Below are 22,094 nucleotides of genomic sequence, written 5' to 3'. Positions count from 1 at the left end.
AAAGACCCCAGTCAGGGATGGGGGGGGGGGGGGGGCACCATCCGATTTTTGCCCAGGGTCCCATTTGCCCTAGACCCCTCCCCCCCCGCAGGGTATGTGCAACGAGTTTGTTCTGCCTCAGTCTCAGGCATGCGGCACTTGATACACTCTGACCTCCGCTACGCTTGTCAGCGGGGTTTCCGGGATGTTTTCAAAGACTCCCCCCCGGGCACTTGGGCGCATCGGAAGCCTTAGAGGGGCGTGGCAAAGCCCACCCACGCTGCACAGGGCGCCAAGGACCTCCCCCGCCCCCTCCACCTGCCTGCGTGCGCGAGGCGGGCCCGGGCCAGCGCCCCCTGCGCATAAATAGCGCTGCGCACGCAGCAGGCACCGCGCCTCTCCGCTCTCTCTTCTGGGTGACCCGCTTGTGCTCGCACCGGCTCACGGGCACGAAGTGGTGTCCGATCGCGTACCCTTGCAAGCATGGACTGCTGGAAGAAGGCTCACAGGCTTTGCGTTTTTCTGGGTAAGTCCTGCTACCTCGAATTTTTTTTTTTTTTTTAAATTTATGGTTTCATTTTTCTCGTCTAGGGCTGTAGGTAAAGTCGCTTGGGTCAGCAAATGACCCTGATGGCTATAAAATTACAAAACTACACTGGGACTGTAATTCCGGGTTCAGCGATTTATTGAAAGTACAGGTGTCGATCGTTTTATTTGCTCTTAGCCTGAAGCATGAATTGTCTTGTTCTTTTAAGCTTCTTGTTTTAGGGTTACAATTGAACATTTTACCGTCGATTTAAGTTTTGACTGCGACGTTTGACACTTGAAAGGATGTGGTTGAATGCGCATTTTTGGACGCGAGTCCACAACCTCTTATGCTATGAGGGGATTAATCTGTCTAAACGTGTCTAACCCCCTCCCCCCACCAAAAAAAACCCCAAAACTAATGGTGCTTATCACATGATAATGCATGTTGAGGCCATTAGTTATTCTCCCCAGATCCAAAAAATAATGTATGCCTGACCTGTACATTTTTATGCTCTAAAATTAACACCTGACTGAGCAGCCCAAAAAAGTGTATAGAAAATACTGCTTTTCTATTAATCCTGACTTAATATCCTAGTGATATTAATTCAGAGGAACTAAAAGGTTAAAAAGTGTGCTGGCTGTCAGGTTAGGAAAAGGGATGCTCCAGTGCCCATTTTCTGAATCTGTGGCTGCGCTCTGGTAAGGGACACAGATGCTTGTAAAACTGAGTGCCCGTTTTCCTAACCTGCTGAAGGCCACCTCTCCTGAGTGCCTGCTGCCAAGGAGGCACTAGGGGCACACTTGTTCCTAGAGCCTCCTTGGCAGTGTGAAACCCCCCCCCCCCCCCCCCCTCATTGTAAATATTCAGTCTCTGGCCCAGGAGAGGTGCTGATTGTATATTAAAGTATTTACTTGATTTTCTATGCTGATGTTTGGTATTTACCTTCACAATGGTTTACAGTTTCTTTATAACTAAAACAATGATAAATACAATAACAATTTTAAACAAATTAAGTAAATATTACTAAAAAAAACTCATAATTATATAAATAAATCAAATCATAACATTTATATCAGAAGAATAAAATAATCACACTAAAGCATAAAAATATGAAAAGTAGGTGCTCAACACTGAGTGCCTGTTTTCCTTGCTGACTTACTGCATCAGCCCTAAGCCTGTTGATGGTGTAGATAACAGGTTAATCAGTTGATTAAAGTGTTTTGGCTTTTTCAGAAGGCATTTGACAAAGTACCCCATGAGAGGACTTGGGGGAGGGGGAGTCATGGACTAGGAGGCAGTGTTGTAGTGTGGCTTGGTAATTGGTTAAAAGACAGGGCACGAGAGAAGGTCTACATGGTCAGCTTTTGAATTGGAGACATATCATTAGTGGAGTAATATAGGGATCAGTATTGGGACCTGTGCTGTTTAAATCTTCATAAATGATCCGGAAAATGGACCAATAAGTGAGATGATCAAATTTGCAGATACCGTAACATTTAGTGTTAAAACATGAGCAAATTGTGGGGAACAGCAGAAAGAGCTTGTGAGACTAGGACGTCTGGGCGTCTGAATGACAGGTGGTTTCATGTGAAAAACTGTAAAGTAGTGCACTTGTAGTATTTTTCTCTAACTCCATGTACACAATGCTGGGTTCTGCATTGGGAGTCACCACCCAGGAAAAGGACCTTGAAGTCCTTGTAGATAATGTCAAAATCCTTGGCTCTGTGTGAGGCAGCAGTCAAAGCAAACAGAATGTTAAGAATGATCCAAAAAGGAATGGAGATTAAAGCAGAAAATGTCAAATAGCTTCTGCATTGATCCGTGTTGTGAGCACAGGAAGTATTGTGTGCAGTTCTGGTTACCCCATCTCAAAACATAGAACTAGAAAAGGTTCTCCCATGAGGAAAGGCTAAACAGGTTAGAGTTCATTAGCGTGGAGAAGAGATTGAGATGGACCATGAAACTTTTCTAAAATCATGAGTGGGCTGGAACAAGTTATTTGTCCTTGCAAAAAATATTAAAACACGGGGACACTCCAGGAAACTAACCAACAAATTTAAAACAAATCCTAGAAAGTATATCTTTTTTCTACTTAATGCACAATCAAGCTGTGGGCCCTGTTGCCAGAAGATGTGGTCAAGATGACTAACATAATGAGATTTAAGAGGTATGGATACCTTCCTGGAGGAAAATGAATAAAACATTAGCACAGGTAGAGTAGGGAAAGCCGCAAAATATCCACTTTCTTTGGGATCTGCTAGGCAGATGCATATTCATGGGAGAGGGGAGGGGGCCTCTGCCTTCCTTACCCTTGGCTTAGAGACCCTTCCCCTAGCAGCAGAGTCATGTCCTCTAGGTCAGCCCCTCAAATGTGCAGGAGTTAATGCTTGGAGGAATTGGAATAGCTGCTAATGCATGATCCCTGTGCCTTTAACTAGGCTAACTTGAATGGGGAAACACTACTGCCCTTAGGCTAGACATGTGAGTTTTTGATGCCATCAAAGTCTTTCTCTACTTTTGGAAGGTAACTATCCTCTCCCCCTCTCAACCCCTTCAAAGTTCAGAAATGCCTTGACTGGGTGGAGGCCCATTTACATAATTCTCTTCAGCAGCCTGAGGGATTAACAGAGGGAGAGTGAGAAACAGCAGAGACAGGCCAGGGAGACAGTGAAGAGACAGGAGATTGTGTTGCCAGATATTAAAAGGGTTTTGTAGCCAGTGACTGCTGTAAACATCCACGTAGGATGAGGTAAGAGTCGGGGATGGGACAGGGTGGCTGGCCAGTGCCCACCCATGTTCAACTTTAAGCGGGGGGCAAAATTCACTTCTAACTAGCCAGCCTCTTCTGCTGGGTATTGGAAGACCTGAGCTAGCCATTAATGGAGACAAGATGCTGGCCTTGATAGACCTTGGTCTGACCTAGAATGGCAGTTCTAGTTACTAGTTTGGTTTATAACTATAAAAATTCAGTTGCCAGAACCGGCCTCAGTGCTCTTTGGTAGCATTTCTAGCTAAAAAGGGTTTTCTAACTTTTCACTAATTCCGGTTCTCTGAACTTCATAAACTATTAACTATAAATCTCAATTTGGAGGTATCCAATTTAGTAGTAATGTGACTAAAAAACCTAAAACTGAGTTGAAAAAGAGGCCCATCCTACTAAGCACTACTGGTGTACCCACCTTCATTGCTTTTTAAATCACCTGTCCAATATATATTTCAGAAGACTGGTAGTGCTTAGTAGGATGGTCCCCTTTTTCAACTCAATTAGGTTTTTGGATTGTTACAACAGTGTGTTTTTGGGTATTACTTATGCTAAATCTGCTGTCTGTCACATTTAATGAGCATGTGGTGTGGTTTTTTTTTTGTTTCCTCTTATGCCATGTGAACTTCAGTGCAGCATGTAATTATATAAAGCAGACATTTCATCACTTTAACCAAGCCCATTGCAGAATGAACTAGGTCAGTTTCTGTTTTCCCTGTTGGATCAGTTATTTCTCTGTTCTTGGAAGTTCCTGGTTGAGTTAATTTGACTTCACCTCTTACATTCTAATTATGTATTACTTTCTTTTGCATTGCTCGTTGAATAGGTTTTCCTGATCTAGGGAAGGGGGACATGTATAAAGGTTTTTTGTTTTTTTTTACACAAATGCCTTGATTGTACCCGGGAAAGGTGCAGTGTTAAGCTAAATACTTTAAAACTGTGCTACAGTGGGATTTTAGGCCTTTGATTTCTTTTTAAAATGCAGTGTAGTTTGATAGTCCACTGGTATACAGAGCAAGAAAAGGCTAAAAGCAAGCTGTATCCCAATTAAAAGGGCATCTCGCACAACGTGTGTGTCGACCTTTTCATATCAACAAATTTAAAAATGGATGTTTCCTCTGGTTTAAACAGAATATTATTGAGGCCTATTGCATTTTATTCAGTGGGCAGCAATTTGTTTCAATTGTTCCTGGCAACACCTACAGTTTCGGTAACAATCTGTCTTACTTTCCAACTTTTACTGTGCTGCAAGTTGATTGATTTGCTTGTTTTATTAGTGCACTTTTCTTTTTTTAAAGCCTTAAATATTTAGCATTTTTGTTGGTGCATGTCTCTTACAATAGAGAATGCTGATACTATAGCTGCATGTGGTTCAGGCATTAAAACACAGAGAAAACTGACCAAGCCGCTCTGATTGGGTTATAGCTTATAGTTTCTTGTGATTATATTTTTTTCCCTACTTCCTTATAGAATAGTAGCTCCTTCAGTTTGAAGATTCGCCATCTGATAATTGATCTTGACCAAAGACTAGAACTGTCACCTAACTATCCTGAGTCAGGTTGGGCAGTTCGTAGGCAGTGGAGTCTACAGTATAAATGGCCAAAGAGCACCTCCAGTAAACAGAAATCCATTTTAGCAGAATATAAATTCTATGTCTAACAGATCTGCTGTATAATGGTGCATAAATATTCATTTTTTTTTTTTGTGGCAGAGGTGGCCTCACAACTCAGGCTGTGGCTCTATTTGGATCCCCAGTCATTAGACCAGTCTAGCTTGGGTGTGCGAAGGCCTTAGGAGGGAAGACAGCTGCCATTCCTGTGGTGGCACCTGCCAGCCAACAAAGTGCTGCTTCAGCCTTCCTGCTGGCACAGGTTGGCTGAGCCAGCCAGGGATACTTCCTCTAGAAGAGGAAGCCCAGATGGTAGGATTATAGAGGAATATGAAACGAAATCCATTCTATTTTTTTTTTCCTTTTACTTAAAGTTTTTAAATTAAACACATAGGACCTAAAAAATCAAACAGCAGTTGCACTCTGGTAACCCAAAGATCTCATTTAGTCAATGACATCTTGACTGGAGAGCCCTTTTAAAGGTATCTTAAACACTTTTTTTCCTTATTAAAGTTCAACTGTACATTAATATAATGAGCATATATTTTATTTGCTTAATTTCTATTCCACTTTTTGGCACTTCAAAGTGGATTACATTCAGGTACTGTAGATGCTTCCCTGGCTCCAGAGGGCTCACCATCTTAGTTTGCCCAAGGTCACAAGGAGCAGCAATGGGACTTGAATCCTGGCTTCCCTGGTTGGTAGCCTGCTGCTCTCACCACTAGGCTGCTGCTCCATGCCAATCATTGTTTCTGAAGTGAAACCAGAGGCCCCAAATTTTAGTTCTGATTAGGGCTTTCAGTGTCTTGGAACTTATTTTAGGCTCAGCCTTATTTTTAGGATCCTTTTTTGTACAGTGTCTGAAGTATTAGACAGCTGGCAATCCTACTTATTGTGGCTGTGTGACTTGCACCTGCCTTCAGAGGATGCTTGTTTTTTTGATTGGCCTCAATGTTACCTCATCCTCAGCACACAGGTAACACATACAACCATGCCTTTGGCTACTACCTGAAAGCAAGAAGTAGCCATGCTTTTAGGGCATGATTTAAGGCTTCCCCCTCCCCCCCCCCCCCCCAATCCTTTCTGAAAAATTTAGTAAATTAAGCCCATGGTTTTGAATGGAAAGGGGTCAGAAACATCAAGATATATTTTCATGTCACTCCTTACACAGGTTTCAATACATGCACTCTTTAAAAACCAAGGTAAAACCAAGAAATAAAACAGCCATGAAAATCATCATAGCTAAATGGAAAGTGTCCATTTCATTCAGGACATGCCTGTAGACGTAAAAATGTGTAACACTTAAGATTTAGTACATGATTGTCCATAAGGCCTCAGGCAGAGTTCCAAAAGCTAGGTCCTGCTACAGAAAATATCCATTCGTGAGACGAATTGTTGCACTGACAGAATGTCAGACAATCCTGTCTGGGATGAGCACAAAGCATGAGGAAGGATTGTAGATGTGTAACAATAGCATTCACCCAGCGCAGAGAAATCTTCATTCAACAATTCATGTATTGAGAAAGCAATCTTAAATTTTAATCCTGAATATGACCAGTAACCACTGAAGGTCTTTCAAAACTGGAGTGATATGGGATCTTTTATTGACACCAGCTACCAGGCAAGCAGCCTAAGTTCTGGGGAACATGAAGTGCCCACAATGAGGAGGACAGCAGTAAGCCTACTAACAAGGAATTAATTAGACCCATCTCTCTCAGACGATCAATGTTTGGGTTTCTCTACTGTCAGCCCATCACACTGGAAATCGCTGCTGCCATGTTGAAATCTAATATATTGTCCTGGGGAGGGTACATTGGTTATGACCTTGTAATATTTAATGTTCACATAACTTCTAAACTTGAACCACTGCATCTTTTAGGGAGACAGGTAATCTAAATTTTTTTTTTTTTTTGTGGGGGTGGCATCTCTTGCCCATGATGTGCCATGGAGTCTGGCCCTTTTGCTTGTGTTCCTACTGGACCTGTTTTCTATGTATAGGATATAACTAGAAAATAGACACTTTGGTCACTCATTCAAGTTGTCTAAAATTTCTTACCTGGGCCCAGCTGTAGGGAAACTATTTTAGTTTTGGTTTTGATTTATTTTAAATAAAATCTTATCCTCTTTACATTGCTATTCAAAAGTACACACAAGTAAGTCACCAAGCAACTGCTTGTAGACTGAGTAGTAACATTGTAATCCCCCCTTAAATATCAGGGGTTTGGAACACAAGTAAGCAATGACCTTACATGGAATGGGATCATGAAGTGTCATTTTTGTAGCCTCAGAACGAAAGTGAACCAGGCAGATCTTGTGAATGGGTTATTAGTGACTCTCGCTAATATGGCTGACCTCAAGAGTCCATAGGAATTATAGGAGAGCAGCTTAAAGAATATCAGTAAGTGACATGGTATTGGTGCTTCCTCTACTCTTGAAGTAATACACAGTATACAAATAATACAGATTCATTGAGGGTTTAGAGATGTGCAATAGAAACATAGAAATGCCTGCAGAAAAGGACTAAACGGTCCATCCAGTCTGCCCAGCAAGCTTATGGTAGTATCCACTGCCATACAAGTCACCCCATACTTATCAGTTTCCAAGACCATCAAAGTCAGGGGCCTTGTTGGCTGCTGTCTGAGTCCTATTCCCAGTTACCTCTTGCTGTTGAAGCAAAGAGCAATGTTGGAGTTGCATTAAAAGTATCTGGCTTATTGATTAAGGGCAGCAGTTGCTGCATCAGGAAGTTACCCCCATGCACTCATTTCCTCATTTCTAGCCTTTAGGGATCCACAGTGTTTATCCCATGCCCCTTTGAAATCTTACCATTTTCGTCTTCACCACCTCCTCCAGAAGGGCATTCCAGGCATCCACCACCTCTCAATGAAGAAATACTTCCTGATGTTGTTCTCCCTGGAGTTTCATTTCTTGACCCCTAGTTCTATAGATTTGTTTCCAGCAGGAAAGGTTTGTCATTTGCATCTTTAAAACCTTTCAGGTATCTGAAGCTCTGTATCATATCTCCCCTGCCCCTCCTCTCCTCCAGGGTGTACATATTTAGGTTCTTCAACCTTGCCTCTTAAGTCACTTGCATACCACCCACCAGCTTGGTCTCCCTTCTCTGGACTGCCTCCATCCTGTCTCTCCCTTTTGAGATACAGTACTCCAGATGAGGCCTCACCAAGGACCTGTACAAGGGGATTATTACTTTCTTACTGGTTCTTCTCTCAGTGCAGCCCTGCATTCTTTTGGCTTTAGCTATTGCTTTCGCATTGCTTTGCTGTCTTCAGATCACTAGACACTATCACCCCAAGGCCTCTTTCTCCGTGCACAGCAGCCCTTCACACCCCATCACATACAGCTCTTTTGGATTACCACACCCCAGATACATGACTATACACTTGGCATTGAATCCTAGCTGCCATATCTTCAACCACCATTCAAGCTTCCTTAAATCACGTTTCATTCTCTCTTCTCATTCCGGCGTGCCCACTCTGTTGCAGATCATAGTATCATCTGCAAATAAACTTTTTTTACCATGTATCCTTCCGCAATATTGCTCACAAAGATATTGCATGGAACCAGTCCCAACATCGATCCCTTTGGCACTCCACTTAACAGTTTTTTATCTTTGGAGTAGGTTCCATTTACCATCACATGCTGTCTTCTGTCCATCAACCAGTTTGTAATCCACACCACCACCTTGGCATTCATGCCCAAGCTTTTCATTTTATTCATGAGTCTCCTATGTGGACCATATCAAAAGCTTTACTAAAATCCAAGTAAATCATATAAAGTGCTCTTCCTTGATCCAATTCTCTTGTCACCCAATCAAAAATATCAGATTCATCTGATAGGACCTTCCCCTGGTGAGTCCATGCTGCCTTGGATTGAGCAACCTACCAGATTGTAGATGGTTCACTATCCTTTCCTTCAGCAGAGTCTTTAACTTTCCTACCATCAAGGTGAGGCTAAACAGCCTCCTCTCTGCTCCCACTCTTGTGAAGCGGGACCACCACCACTCTTCTCCAATCACTCAACACCACTCCTGTTTCCAGGGATCTATTGAACAGGTCACGCAGCAGACCCACCAGCACATCTCTGAGCTCCCTCAATATCCTGGGCTATACCTAATCAGGCCCCATGGCTTTATCCACATCCAGTTTTCTTAGCTCGTCCCATACATTCTCTTCTGTAAACAGTTTCTTCTACTCCCCCCGATCCAGTCTTAACTAGTGACAGTCCTTCTCCAGGGTCTTCTTTAGTTAACCCCAAACTGAAGTATTTATTTTATATTTCCACCATTTCTTTATCTCTCTCCATGCATTGATCCTTGTCACCTTTCTATTTCACTATACCTCTTCAGACAATCTAAACTCTATTGCAGCCACATTCCAGTGGCCCATAAACGTAGGTTTATGTAATGGCATGGTTTGTATTGGCGTAGGTTGTATTGTAATGGCATGGTTTACCAGTGAAATCAAGATGCTGTCTAAAAGTTCAAACTGACTTTTTATGCAAGGACTGTTTTGAGTTCAAGTTTCTTTATTGTCAGGGATACTGTAAGACTCACAGCAAACAAGACAAAGTTGTTAAAACTTAACGCTCCTAGAATTTGTTTGTGATAAACATACATGACTCACATGCCCATAAGAAGAGGACAACAAGCATATAATAACTTCTGCTTCTTGGATCACAATTGAACTAGAGATCATGTCCATGAGGTCATTGACTGGCTGGAGCATTTTGGCTCTGATCTGCCTTTGGTGCTAAGGTTGCTATTCCTTATCTAGTTTCTTATTGCATTCAAAAACTAAACACTTGTGATGTGCATAATGATATCTGACCACCACAGGGTAGGGCATTTGCATCAGGCGTTAATAACTTTGCTAGCACTTAAACACCTTAGCCCCTAGCTTGGCATGCATGTCAACGACAGCTATTATCAAGCTGGTACATGCTCTCTCCTTACTACTTTACATACATGTTATCTAATCAAATATTGGTATTTGCTTAGGAATAAAATGGTGATGTTATGATTCAATCAAAACCCCTCCTTTCTAAGGAATTCTAATGTGAACACGGAAATGTATGCATGCATTATGAAATTATCTTGCTGCAGATTCCAACAAGCAGTAAACATCCTATTTATTGCTCTTGACAATTTCTGTAAGTTTTACAGACAGTTTATATCCCTTCCTTTGCTGACAATATGGGATTTTGTAGTTATCGTGCTAAATGCTGTAGTCCAGGAGAGTAATGAAATTGCTCATGCTGACATAGTTTAGAAGGCTCCCATGTTGCTGCTAATCAAGTGCCCTTCTGTTTACTTTTGAGAGGATCTAACAAAATGTCTGCCGAGCTTGAACCTCTGGATTGCCTTTCCACCATTGACTGACTGAACACTGTAAGCCAAAAGTCGGCTCAACTTGCTCAGGTGCATAAATAGCTTGGCATAGCCTGAATGGCACTTTGAGTTCACATTTTTGGTGTCCTAGTTCCATTCAAGTGTCTAACTGGATGCTCTTGTATTACACTGCAGAAATTTTCACAGATGGGTGCATGAACCCCCCCCCCCCCAATTCTGCCATTTTGAATAGTTTAGCATACAAAGCTCTCGTATGTATGCAGCATCATGTAAAAATGCTCATTGATTTTCACCAAATTCAAAATTAATCTTTATGGGCTGTTTTTTTTTTTCCTAGAAAAAACTACCTCGGTGAGGTGTGGTTTCCTCTTTTGCCAACTTCTTAGCAGCAAAATTTCATGTTTGCTCTTTTTCTACAGAGCTCACTTTCTTCTGTAGAAAGATTACATACAAACAGGTGAACTTGCAGCCCATCTGGTGGGTTAGTAGATCAGCCTGTTTTGAACTGGCTTTAAATTCTTGACTTTTTTAGTAGGGTGTGTAGGGAAAATCTTTAGTTTTATAAAACATGCTTACAAGTATTTTATGCATGCACTAAAACCACTTACATCACACTAATGGTTTCGGTGCAGTCTGAACTGAAAAAGGGGTAGGCCTTTTTAAAGCATTAACACAAGTGAATGAAGAATTTTCATGGAACTGTCACCCAGAAATCTAGCCCAGTACACTACTTTTGTAGTCAGAATTAAAATTGATCTTAAGACTTATTTTTTTTTTAAACTTAACACTGCTAGCTTTTGGCTTTGTTTTATTTTAAAATAGTTGAAGAGTCTTGTGTAATATATCTAGTGGATGAAGAGCATATTCAGAAGCAGCTATGGAACTATACAAGCTCCTTCCTTCTGGAACACATGATCCAACAAGTTCCAGTATGCCAACAAGCCCAGAGTAACGAGTGGAATTAACATATGGACAGGCTAGTGTGCGACTGTTGCACAAGGAGTACCGAAGACCACAGGCCTGCATTGGATAATGGTTTAGTTACAGCTATGAATATTTGTAAGGTTTGTGATCATGTTGCAGTGTACCGGTTCATATTTGTGGGATAGACCTATTTTGATCATGTGCAGGTAGTAGAACTGGGATTCAAAACCACTTAAATTTTGACCAGTAAATATACTCCTCAAGATCATTAAACATACTCTTGGTTTATTCCCTTTTTAAAAATGCATATATATATTTTTTTTTTTATTTAAATACCTCACCAGGCAATGAGAATAATGAATTACAAACTGTGAAGCTGGAGGAGCTTGCTTGAATAATAATTGTATTAGGATTGATCCTCCAGAGTGGTCATGTTTATGAAGCATCAGTAACTCTCATTAGGTATCGTTTCAGGACTGCAACTAGGGTTATGTGTGTGGTATGATGACCATCACTAGAAGTTAGGTCAAAGGGCAGATCTTGAGCAAAGCAGTGGCTACATTATACTGGAACATGGTATTCCTTTTGCAACATGGAGTGTTAGTTCCGGGTTGATCCAATTCTTTTTTTTTTTTTTCTTTTCTTCTAGCCACAGTATATGCATTTTTCACATCCTTGCATTCTCCCTCCATTCCCCCCCACCCTTTTTTTTTTAATATTTATTTTTTTTACAAAAGCTGATGGTGCAAGCTTTTAAAACAAAATCAGCCAAAGGGTGTGAGACCCAGTGACGAACACTCTCTTTTTTTTTTTTTTTTTTTTTTTTTTTTTTTTTTTAAACTGTGCCACACAAGTGTTGGAGGATTAATGCACTGTGCCCAAGGGTGGACCAAAGTCTGAGAGAGCATGGCTAACAGTGGCACACCCAGAGTCTCATTTATTTAAATAACAAATGCAGGTACCTCACCTGTGACCCAACATGGACTGGTACCAAGTTTCCTGCATTAAAATAACAATTATCCACTCCTTGGACTTTTGGTATTTAAAACATGAGAGGCTGTTTAATCTAACTCTTTGTTCTTACAGATTCCTTGCAGGAGCCTGATATTTTCTTAGTATAGAAAGGCTTGTTTACAATTAATGGTCAATTTACCATTACAATAGATGTGATATTTTATCCAAGATTAGTATGTGATTTGCCTTCTAGAACAAAGAAGCACATTAATAGGCTGTTTTCAAAAATTCATCGTCAGAAATGTCTATTTATGGTTAAGTCAAGAGCTGTCTTTTGCATGGTATATTGCTTGATGTTCGTTGTATTTACAACAGGGAGAGGTGAATTAGTGTTAAGATATCGGGGATAATTCACAAATTATCTACAGAGTGACATTCTGGAATCTTGATTGCAGTGGCTTTGGCAGAACTTGACTCCTTGTCACTTTGTGTTAGCTGAAGTTATGAATCTATGAGCTCATGTTGAGATTACACATCAGCCAATGGTGGAAGAAACTCCATTACCTTTCAATTACATGAAATGTTTAATATAGCAAATGTCAAGTAACACTGGTCCTTATTGGCAATTTAAGTCATTTCTTTTTCCCCTTTAGGTCTTTATGTATTACAAACTGCTTGTGGTACAACAATGGGACCCTTATGCAAAGATGGCGAGAGCTGCACGACAGCTTTAGGTAAGATTTTACAGGTGCTACTTTTTCCTAGCATCAGAACTATAGCTGCAGTGGTATGGGATTATGAATTTACTATAGTGAGCACCTGATTGGTAGAAGGCTGCAGTAACACATGACAGAAAACTTGTTACAGGGAGCAGATTGAATGAGAGCACCAGAGGGAAGATACAACCCAGAATGCATCTTTGTCCAGATGGACAGCTGTCATACAAGAGCAGTGCTAGCATCTAGTTAGGATCAATTGCCTTCTCAACTAGAAGCTAGTTTAAAAAAAAAAAAAAAATTGATGGTAGCTAGTACATTGCGTTTGAAATGCCACTGATCAAGTGGATGTGTCCAAGAGATGGCAAACCCCATTTCCTTAGGATGCAGATTCACTTGGGTTTTCATGATATACCTAATGAACATGCATAAGATTACAATTGATGCAGTATGAATGCAAATCAGTTTCATGCATATTCATTAAGGATATCCTGCTTTCACGGCAATAACCTGGAAATTAAGGAGTGGCACACTTAGGCCAGGATTCATCATTCTTCGCAGAATGATAAATCCTATGAAAACAGGGGCGGGCCTGCAAAAGCCTGCAGCCTTCGCACCAAGGCAGTGCGCCGGCTTTCGCACCAAATAGCACCACCGTGAAAGATGGTGCTATTTGGCGTGCTACTGCCGACGATAACGTTAGTAACATTATTGCCAGCAGCGAAGCCACCGCCCAGACTCCTCCCCTCCCCCTAATTTGCATGATATCTCATGCAAAAAGGCCCTTTTCGCATGCGATATGACCTTATCGTATGCATTAGGGCCCTAAGGTACGCGATAAAGCTTTAGGAAATAAACTGAATCAGCCAGCTAACGGGGTTATTTTGTTATAAATACGTGCTCTGACAATAGGGCTGCCAACTGGGTCTATTTTGTTTTTCCAAGACATGCTGGTGCGGTGCATTGCTAGCATTTAGGGATGTGCATTCGTTTGCAACGTATATGCCATATTTGTTGTATCCGTGGGGGTCACGAAACGTATGGCAAACCCCCATGAATACAACGGATCACCAACGAATAGGCCCCCCCCCCCCCCCCCCCCCAAGACTTGCCAAAAGTACCTGGTGGTCCAGCGGGGTTCCTGGAGCAATCTCCTGTACTTGGGTTCTCGGCTGCCGCTATTCAAAATGGCGCCGATAGTGAGGGCAAAGGCTATCTGTACCATTTTGAATACCGACAGCCCGAGTGCAGGAGATCACTCCAGGACCCCCGCTGGACCACCAGGGACTTTTGGCTAGTCTTGGGGCTGGGGGGGGGAGTCGTAGTTCATTAAATTTAAAGGGTTGGGATGGGGTTTTTTGGGGATTTGGGCCCCTACGAATCCGTCCCTGCCTTGCATCCCTACTAGCATTTTAGTTCTGATTTCCATAAGAAAAGCAGAGCAATAAGCCCATGTGTGCAAGGGATAAAACGATCTGTTCATCTTGTACTGAAAAAATGGAGCCAGTAAGAGGTGAAATGGACAACTAATCCTATTGCACCACTGTCTGCATTTCTCACAGAACACAGTTCCCAAGTGACGCAAGTTACAATAGTAAAATGTCGATCTGAAATGGAAGATTACTGCTTTCATGGACAGTGCATGTATCTAGAGGAAGCAGATACACACTTCTGCCGGTAAGATGACACTTTCTGCATATTGCTGTCTTTTTACAGAATATTGCAGCTTATGAATGGGGAAGGTGAAGAGCAGGATTACCAAACAATTACATTTTAAATAAAAACTTATTGAATAAATCAACATAAGCATACCATACTGTAAGTCCTGTGTTGCATTAGTGAAAAATAAAATGGTCCTGAAGTCCAGCTAACAGGGTAGATATGGAAAAAAAATATTTCTAGTTGCATAACAGTTGATCTCGAATTGTGGTATTAAACTAGTTTTTGATGCAGTAGGAAATTCCCCCTTATAGAGGAGACTCATCTCAATGACTTAGATGCAATGGGAGAGCAAGAAAACATGACAGATACATGATCCCAGTTGTATCAGGCACCACGGGTCTTATTTAAAAACTTTCACATGCACCTTGATGTGATGCATATACATGTTACATCCTGTGAGCTCCAGAAGGAGGCTGTTTGGCACAGTGCCAGTATTGAGGCAAGCATTAGCAGTAAATTTTAAGAGCTTGAGATCTCTTCCTCCATAACCTGATCTGAGGGAGAGCCATTCCTGCCATGGTATCCACACAACTTACAACCTGGCAATACTACCCTGTGAGGAGTATGGGAGGTCTCTTATCCCAACTCAGGGCTGCCAATTTATCGTGCCCCTTCAGGTACTGTAAGCTTTGATTTGTACTGTTCTAGAATAACCATTTGTAGAGGATGGTCTCTTATCACCTGGCCTTTCCACTATTCTAGGTGTGATAAGGGCTACATCGGGAGCCGATGTCTTCACTCGGAACTTGTCATCCAGCCCGTAAGCAGAGAGTATGTGGCACTCACGGTGGTCCTCATAGTCTTCTTTCTGCTCGCCATTGCATTAGTCTTGTTTTTTGCCTACAAAAGGTAAGTTGTGTTACTGCACTGTGGTTACTTACACTGTTAGAAACATGAGTGGTTAGCTTGCTTATAAGGGTGTGAAGCTTTTTTGGACATTTTACAATAACATGAAGCATGTTTTGAAATGCAACATGAGTTTCAGATGTGTGTGTGTGATCGTTTTATCAAAGAATGTGCACACAGGTTTTCTGTATTTAACTTAGCACATGCAGCCATACCATGTAAAGTAGATGTATCCTGTACACTGTTCTGTATTTAATTGGGCAGTTGTGATCCTTCAGGAAAAACAAAACTTTGTACAACTGACCCCTGCAAATGAGATTTGGGAACACACACCAGGTCCTGAAGGAACAGAGGACTCACTGTGACTGGCTGGATTGTAGGCAGGTGGGGCTTGAAGAGCCTCTGATCGTTCACTACCAATTTATAGCAGGGAATGGGGAAGATTCCTGTTGGGCTGGAAACTCAGGTGTGAAGGAAAGCTAGCCAGGGCACCCTCTTTTCCTCCCCCCCCCCCCCCCCCCCCCACCACCAGCAGAAAATACACTTACATTAGAGATCCAAGGGCATATCACTGAACCTTATAGGTTTGCAAATAGTATGGTAACTTCTACCCCAATTGGCTAAATAAAGCATTTATCCATCTGAGGTCTTAGATCCTGTACCAAGCTTACTAGCACCCCAGATGGGGTGGAGGGGAGGGAGCAGTGGTAGGGTTGAGGTTCCCCCTCAGATGACATGGCTGCTTCTAGTAGCCTCCTAAATGCTCAGGACTGCTCCTATTGCTACTGTAACTGCAGCAGTAGCATGAAGTGCTGGCACCCCACTCCCCTGCTAAGGCGTGTTAATGCCCCAGGCGGTCATCCATCTCGCCTGCCACTTCAGACAATGCTTAACTGGCACCATGTTGTACAAGTTAATGTGTTGTCCGGTTAAAAGCTTAAGGAAACCTCCTAATTATAAATTAACAGAAGCAATGTCAAGATCCACAGCGGAAGTGCTTTTGCAGGTGACAAAATTGGTGCCAATACGGTTTCATTCAACTGTGCTCTTGTTTTGTGTTAGTAAACATTTGATTCTTAAAGAAGTTTTATTTTTTAAATATGTTTATATTAGTGTTTACAACCAGTCTCTACCTGACTAGGGGGATTGCATGTAACAACCTTGTATGTATTACATTTATATTCCTCCTTTGAAGTGACTGAGCAGTCACGAAAGCAGATTACATTCAGATACTGTAGGCATTTTCCTGTCCCCTGAGGGATTTCATTTTAAATTTTGAACCTGAACTGGTGCCATGGACCTCACATGAAACCTAGCTTGATAAGCCCTTGAACCATTCAGTCTTCTTGTATAGTCCTCCAGGCAACTGCTGGCTCAAATTAAGAAAACTCCTCATGTCACACAGGCCATTGAAGAGATGGGCAATAGCATCTAGGGCCAGACTAACCAGCAGCCTTATGGGAACCGGGTCCCTTATGTCCTGTGACAGTCCCACTATACTACTCAGAATCCTGCCTCTGGTTTTGTAAGCTATTTGCTATGGGATTGGGCTTACGTTCCATGCAGTTGCTTTCCTCACGTACTGATGCATCCTTTTCTTGTGTTTGGGATATTTCCAGGTACAGAGCCAAACGCTGCAAACAGCCCAAGAAGGAATACCACGAGGTTACCACAGTGAGCGTATAACCTGGCTTCACAGCCGCAACTAAGACCTGCAGAACAACCATGGACAATTTCATTATCCTTCAAATATATTTTTTAATATTTATGAGAAACAAGGATGTTTTCTTGTGAAAAGAGAACCATGCAAGTCCAAATCTAGTTGGAAAGACCTTGTTTTTATTTTTTTAATCCTCATGCAGTGGACAATCTTTTTTTTTTTTTTTTTTTTTTAAGGTTTCACAAATGTGGATAAACTGCATATAAATATTTTTTTATAACAAATTTTTAATATTTTGTGAGAAATATTTGTAGCTATTTATACCATGTTCATGTATGTACATAAGATTTATTTGTATATTTGTTTTTCATGTTTTCAAAATGAGCTAATGAGCACATAATTAGTACAGTACCTATAAATTGAGCAAAAGGAACACTAATATGCACAAAGGTTTAAGGCAGGCTGAAGATATGCAAATAGATATGGCTTAGGCAAGTGCTTTATTTTGCATTGAAACAATTATGCTTGAACCCAGCCGCATGGCCTAGAGGTTAGTGTTATATTCTAATCTGGCTTAAAGCTACAGAAGGAAACGATTAGTCCAAATGGGGGAGAGAGGGAGGGAAATTGCAGCACTGACTTTTTTTTTTTTTCTTTTTTTCATGGCACCAATTCTCACAGGAGACACACTTGAAGGCCTTGTTTATGAAAGAAGAGAAGTAGATATGTAGCTGACAGTCAGATTCAGTGTGTGATAAATGCAGCAAAAAGTTAACATTGGTGCAAACTGCCTTGTGAATGACAATAGGGTTGTTCCCAAATCTGCATGCCCTCTTCCAGGGCTGCTCCATGCACATCCATCAGCCCTTATCCGGTCTAAAGAAAACATGAGAAGAGTACCCAAATGTGTACAGCTGTGCTAATGGAGCTGAATGCCAGTGTTTAAGTAAAAAAAATAAAGCATTTTATTAGCAAAATTATGCTCAGAGCTACATCCAGTCATGCTCTTGATTTCTGTGAATTATTCAATGCATTTTTTCTTTTAGTGGACCAATGGGAAGTGAGAGCATGAGATACTGTTAATTGATAAAGGGTGTATTCCTCTGAGGCTATGTAGCTCAATGCCACTTGATAAATTACTACAACTTGAAGCATCAGCTGGTGGCTAGCACTCAGGTAAAAAAAAAAGTTATTGGAGAAAGTTGTGACCTCAATTTCTATTTTATGTGAAAGATTGAGTGAGTGGGACTATTTCAAGAGGTTTCTGGGCAGGTTATGGGATTAAGACCATATTTCATGTTTGAAAAAATACAAGTGGAAGAAAAACCAAAATGGTGAGGTAACAGAAGTAATTAAAGTGAAAAGGGTGCCATTTATAAAATGGAAAACAGATTCAAACAAAGAAAATAGGAAAGATCAAAAGCACTGGTACATTAGAAGTAAAACATAAGGCACGCCAAAAGAGAATTTGAGAAGCTTGCCATAGAGGCAAAATAACTTTTTTTTTCAAGCACATTCCTAGCAAAAAGCCTGTGATGGGAGTCATTTGGATCACTAGATGAACAAAGGGTAAAAATATTGGACAGGGAAATAGTAGAACTAACCACATTTTTTTGCCTTTGTCTTTCCTGAACAGGATGTTCATACTCCTAGCCAGCATGTTTTTTAATGGTGATATGAACAACTCAAGTAAAACTGGAATAGGTATCAAACTGATAACTTAAACAGTAACAAATCACCAGGACCAGATGGTATTAACCCAAGAGTTCAGAAAACTCAAACATGAAAATGCAACTTGTTACTAGTAATCTGTAATACATTATTTAAAAACACCCACAGCCTCTGAAGAGTGGAGGTTGGCTAATGCTTATTTTTACTTAAAAACATTTCTATATTGTATTCTACATGGATTGTTCAATGTCGTTTACAAGTAATGTAACACACAATTCTTATAACATACAAAAAAACATTATCTAATGCTTATCTTAATTTTCCTTTAACTAAAACAAAATAGACAAACAACATCTGAAAAGACACAAAGTCAAAAGAATTAGCATATGCTTTCCACCAGAACAAATATGACTACTCAATTATCTCTTTAATACTGAGAAAATTGTATTGCAGTGACTATAAGGGGAATTCACACCTACTCATATGCCTGCTTAAAAAGATAAGTCTTCAAACTTTTTTTAAGTCTTTTAAATTAGTGATGTCTCAAGGCATCTGGAATTTCATTCCAAAGTTTGGGCCCAGCAACTGAGAGCATGATGTCTGATATCTAATGTTTGCTATTTTAAAGGTTGGAATGTCAAGTAAAGTGCTTGTATTTTGGGAACGAAATTGTCTGGTCTGTTTAGAAATACAGAGAAATCTACTTTAATTTATTACATTTAAGCTCTGATTTTGAAAGGGCCACACCCACAAATACTGGCAGTTATGCACAGGGCCGGGCCCTGCGCGTGCTGCACATGTTTTCAAAAGGACCCAGCCATGCGCATAACTACTGCTTATGCACACAAGGGCTGGGCCCTGAAAAAGGGGTGGGATGGAGGCCAGCATGTGCAAGTTGCTTCTGCTCCGGAACACTCAGTTTAAAAAATAAAAAATAAAAAAATAAAAAAATAAATTCTTTTAGTGGGGTCTGGGTGGAGGGGGGAAAGGGAAGGAAGATTGGGTAGGAAAGATCCCTCCCAGACCACTCTTTAATTGGAGCGGACTGGGAAGGAACTAGGGGATGGCCGATTGCATTGCCACGTGGAATTTGCTAAAATTCCCCTCCCCCACCATGTGCAAGCCACCTGCTCATGCACACAGAGCCCATGGATTTTATAACAGGTGTTAAAATCCATGCATCTGTCCGCACGCCAGGAACTGGGCACCCCTTTTTAAAATGTGCCCCAAAGTGAGTATCTTTGAGTTCTGAATGAGATTACACTAGTGCTGTATTCTTTACATTGGTTACCAATGTGATCCCTTAGTCTTGATCTGGTTAAAATTCTTCTAACTGTGGTGTTTTTGAATAAGTTGAGGCTGGACTGAATATGTACATAAACCCAAGTAAAAAGAGTTACATAATGTGGGTTCTTCAAAATCGGAGCTTGAAATACAGTGCAAAAGCTATGTGCTTCAACAGATACAGCTAATAAAAGGAACAGTTGGTTACTGTGGAAACTTGACAATGCATTGATTTGTCAGGGATCCAGAGGTGATCCAGGAAATGATGGATTGGTAAGCATGACAGCAGCATTAGGAAAAATGGTAGAGGTGATTCTTTAAAATAAAATTACTGGCCATATACAGTACATAAGAAAACAATGTGCTGTAGGAGAATCTTTGGTCTAGTGGTTTATAATGCAACCAAGTAGTTTGTTTTTTTAGTATAAACACAATCAGTTTAAGATGTGCCACAAATCAGTTCAAAGCAAGTCTAAAGCAATTGGATAGTTACAAAATCTGTCCCCCAACATGGGACTGTGATTCACCAACATGGCATCAGGAGGAACAATGAGCAAATTATCCCGTTGTATACGCTTGTTGGAGAGTATATATGAATAATGTGTTCAAGTGTGGGCATCTGAATGGCAGCTGAAATTTCATGTGGACAACTGTCAAGTGATGTACAGTAGCAAAAATATTTCCAAATACAGATAACCCACGACTGTGTTCCCGTACTCTTAAGAATCACTATCCCGGAAAAAGATCTAGGATTCCTTCTGGCCAATACTTTGAAATATTCAGCTCAATGTGCGCTGGTGCTGAAAAATGTAAAAAATTATTTGGAAAGGAATGGTGAATATCAGTGCCTATGTATTGATTGTGTGAATGCACCTGGAGCGCTGTATGCTGTTCTGCTTACCCCATCTCAAAAAAGACTTGGCAGAACTAGAAAAGGTGCAGAGCCAGGCACCAAAATAGACAAAAGGGATGGAATGGTTCACATGACAGGCTAAACAGCTAAGGGCTCCTTCAACTTGGAAAAGAGATGACAGAGGGGCAATGAGAGAGGTTTCTAAAATCATGCATGAGATGGAATGGATAGACATCCCATGCATGAGATGGAATGGATAAAGACACCCCATGAAACTAAAACAGATTTAAAACAAATCTTTAGATTCTTCACTGAGAATATTATCAAGCTGTGGAATCTAGTTCCAAAGAATTAATCAATGTGACTAGCGCAAGGGTGTTTAAAAGAGGTTTGGACACCTTCCTGAAGAACTAGTCAAACATTATTAGCCAGGTAGACTTGGGGAAAGTCATCTCTTGTACTGGGGGGGAGGTCAGAAACATGAAATCAACTTTTTTTGGATTCTTCTGGGTACTTGTGAGCCAAATTGGCTTCTGTCAGAGACCAAATGCTGGTCTTGATAGTCTCTGGACTCAACCAGCATGGCGCTGCTTATAATCGAGCAACCTGATCCCACCATTTCTAAACTGCGGAAGGCCATAAGTTTGAAAGCCCCAGCTATTTCTTAACAATGACCAGCAAAAATGGGCAAATGATATGGACAGTGAGATGGTGACAGAGCAGGTGGATAAAGCTTTTAGAGGAACCCTTCTAACAGAGAATATGGGATTGAGAGGTACAATTTAAATTGCTGCATAGCCATTTTCACAATATCGGGCTCTTAGAGCTAAAATATCCAATTCAGATAAGGTACTCTGGCTTACTCTCTCTGGTTTTATATTCCCCCCTCCAATTGCTTTTGGCAGTAGATGTGGGTGACATTTGGGGACAGATATTGAGACTTCTGTTGGAGGTTATACTATTTGATGATATGACTGGGGCACCAGTACCTCGAAAAGGTGCTCTAACACTCTTCAGCAAGGCCCAGTACATGGAAAAAAGGATTATATTGATAGGTTGGAGTTCTGAAGATTCCCCTCACTTTGGCAATGGCAGAATGCTCTGCATACCCTGATGCTGATGGAAAGTCTCTCTTGTGGAATATCATTTTTCTGGAGGCGAGGCTTCCCTGCTGTTTGGGAGCCTTACCTTCAAAGGTTTGCCCCCAGAATACATAAA

At 41.1% G+C, this 22,094-nt stretch overlaps 1 protein-coding gene across 1 annotated transcript; it reads left to right on the top strand.

The window, feature by feature from the left end:
* Positions 1-346: 346 nt before the first annotated feature.
* EREG (epiregulin) lies at positions 347-18,062 on the top strand. The gene is made up of 5 exons (XM_029600003.1): positions 347-505; positions 12,778-12,858; positions 14,403-14,517; positions 15,265-15,411; positions 17,028-18,062. Exons 1-5 carry the CDS (start codon positions 463-465, stop codon positions 17,092-17,094), a joined length of 453 nt encoding a protein of 150 aa, XP_029455863.1. The 5' UTR covers positions 347-462; the 3' UTR covers positions 17,095-18,062.
* The last annotated feature ends 4,032 nt before the right edge of the window (positions 18,063-22,094 follow it).

The sequence above is a fragment of the Rhinatrema bivittatum genome, chromosome 1 (assembly GCF_901001135.1).
Source record: "Rhinatrema bivittatum chromosome 1, aRhiBiv1.1, whole genome shotgun sequence".
Taxonomy (NCBI): domain Eukaryota; kingdom Metazoa; phylum Chordata; class Amphibia; order Gymnophiona; family Rhinatrematidae; genus Rhinatrema; species Rhinatrema bivittatum.
The sequence above is the reverse complement of the archived record's forward strand: the minus strand, read 5'-3'. Positions and strand labels throughout refer to the sequence as shown.

Coding starts and splice junctions, on each gene's coding strand:
- EREG (XM_029600003.1), top strand. CDS start 463: ATGGACTGCTGGAAGAAGGCTCACAGGCTTTGCGTTTTTCTGG. Junction 506..12,777: donor CAGGCTTTGCGTTTTTCTGG/GTAAGTCCTGCT, acceptor TTTCCCCTTTAG/GTCTTTATGTATTACAAACT. Junction 12,859..14,402: donor GAGCTGCACGACAGCTTTAG/GTAAGATTTTAC, acceptor CATTTCTCACAG/AACACAGTTCCCAAGTGACG.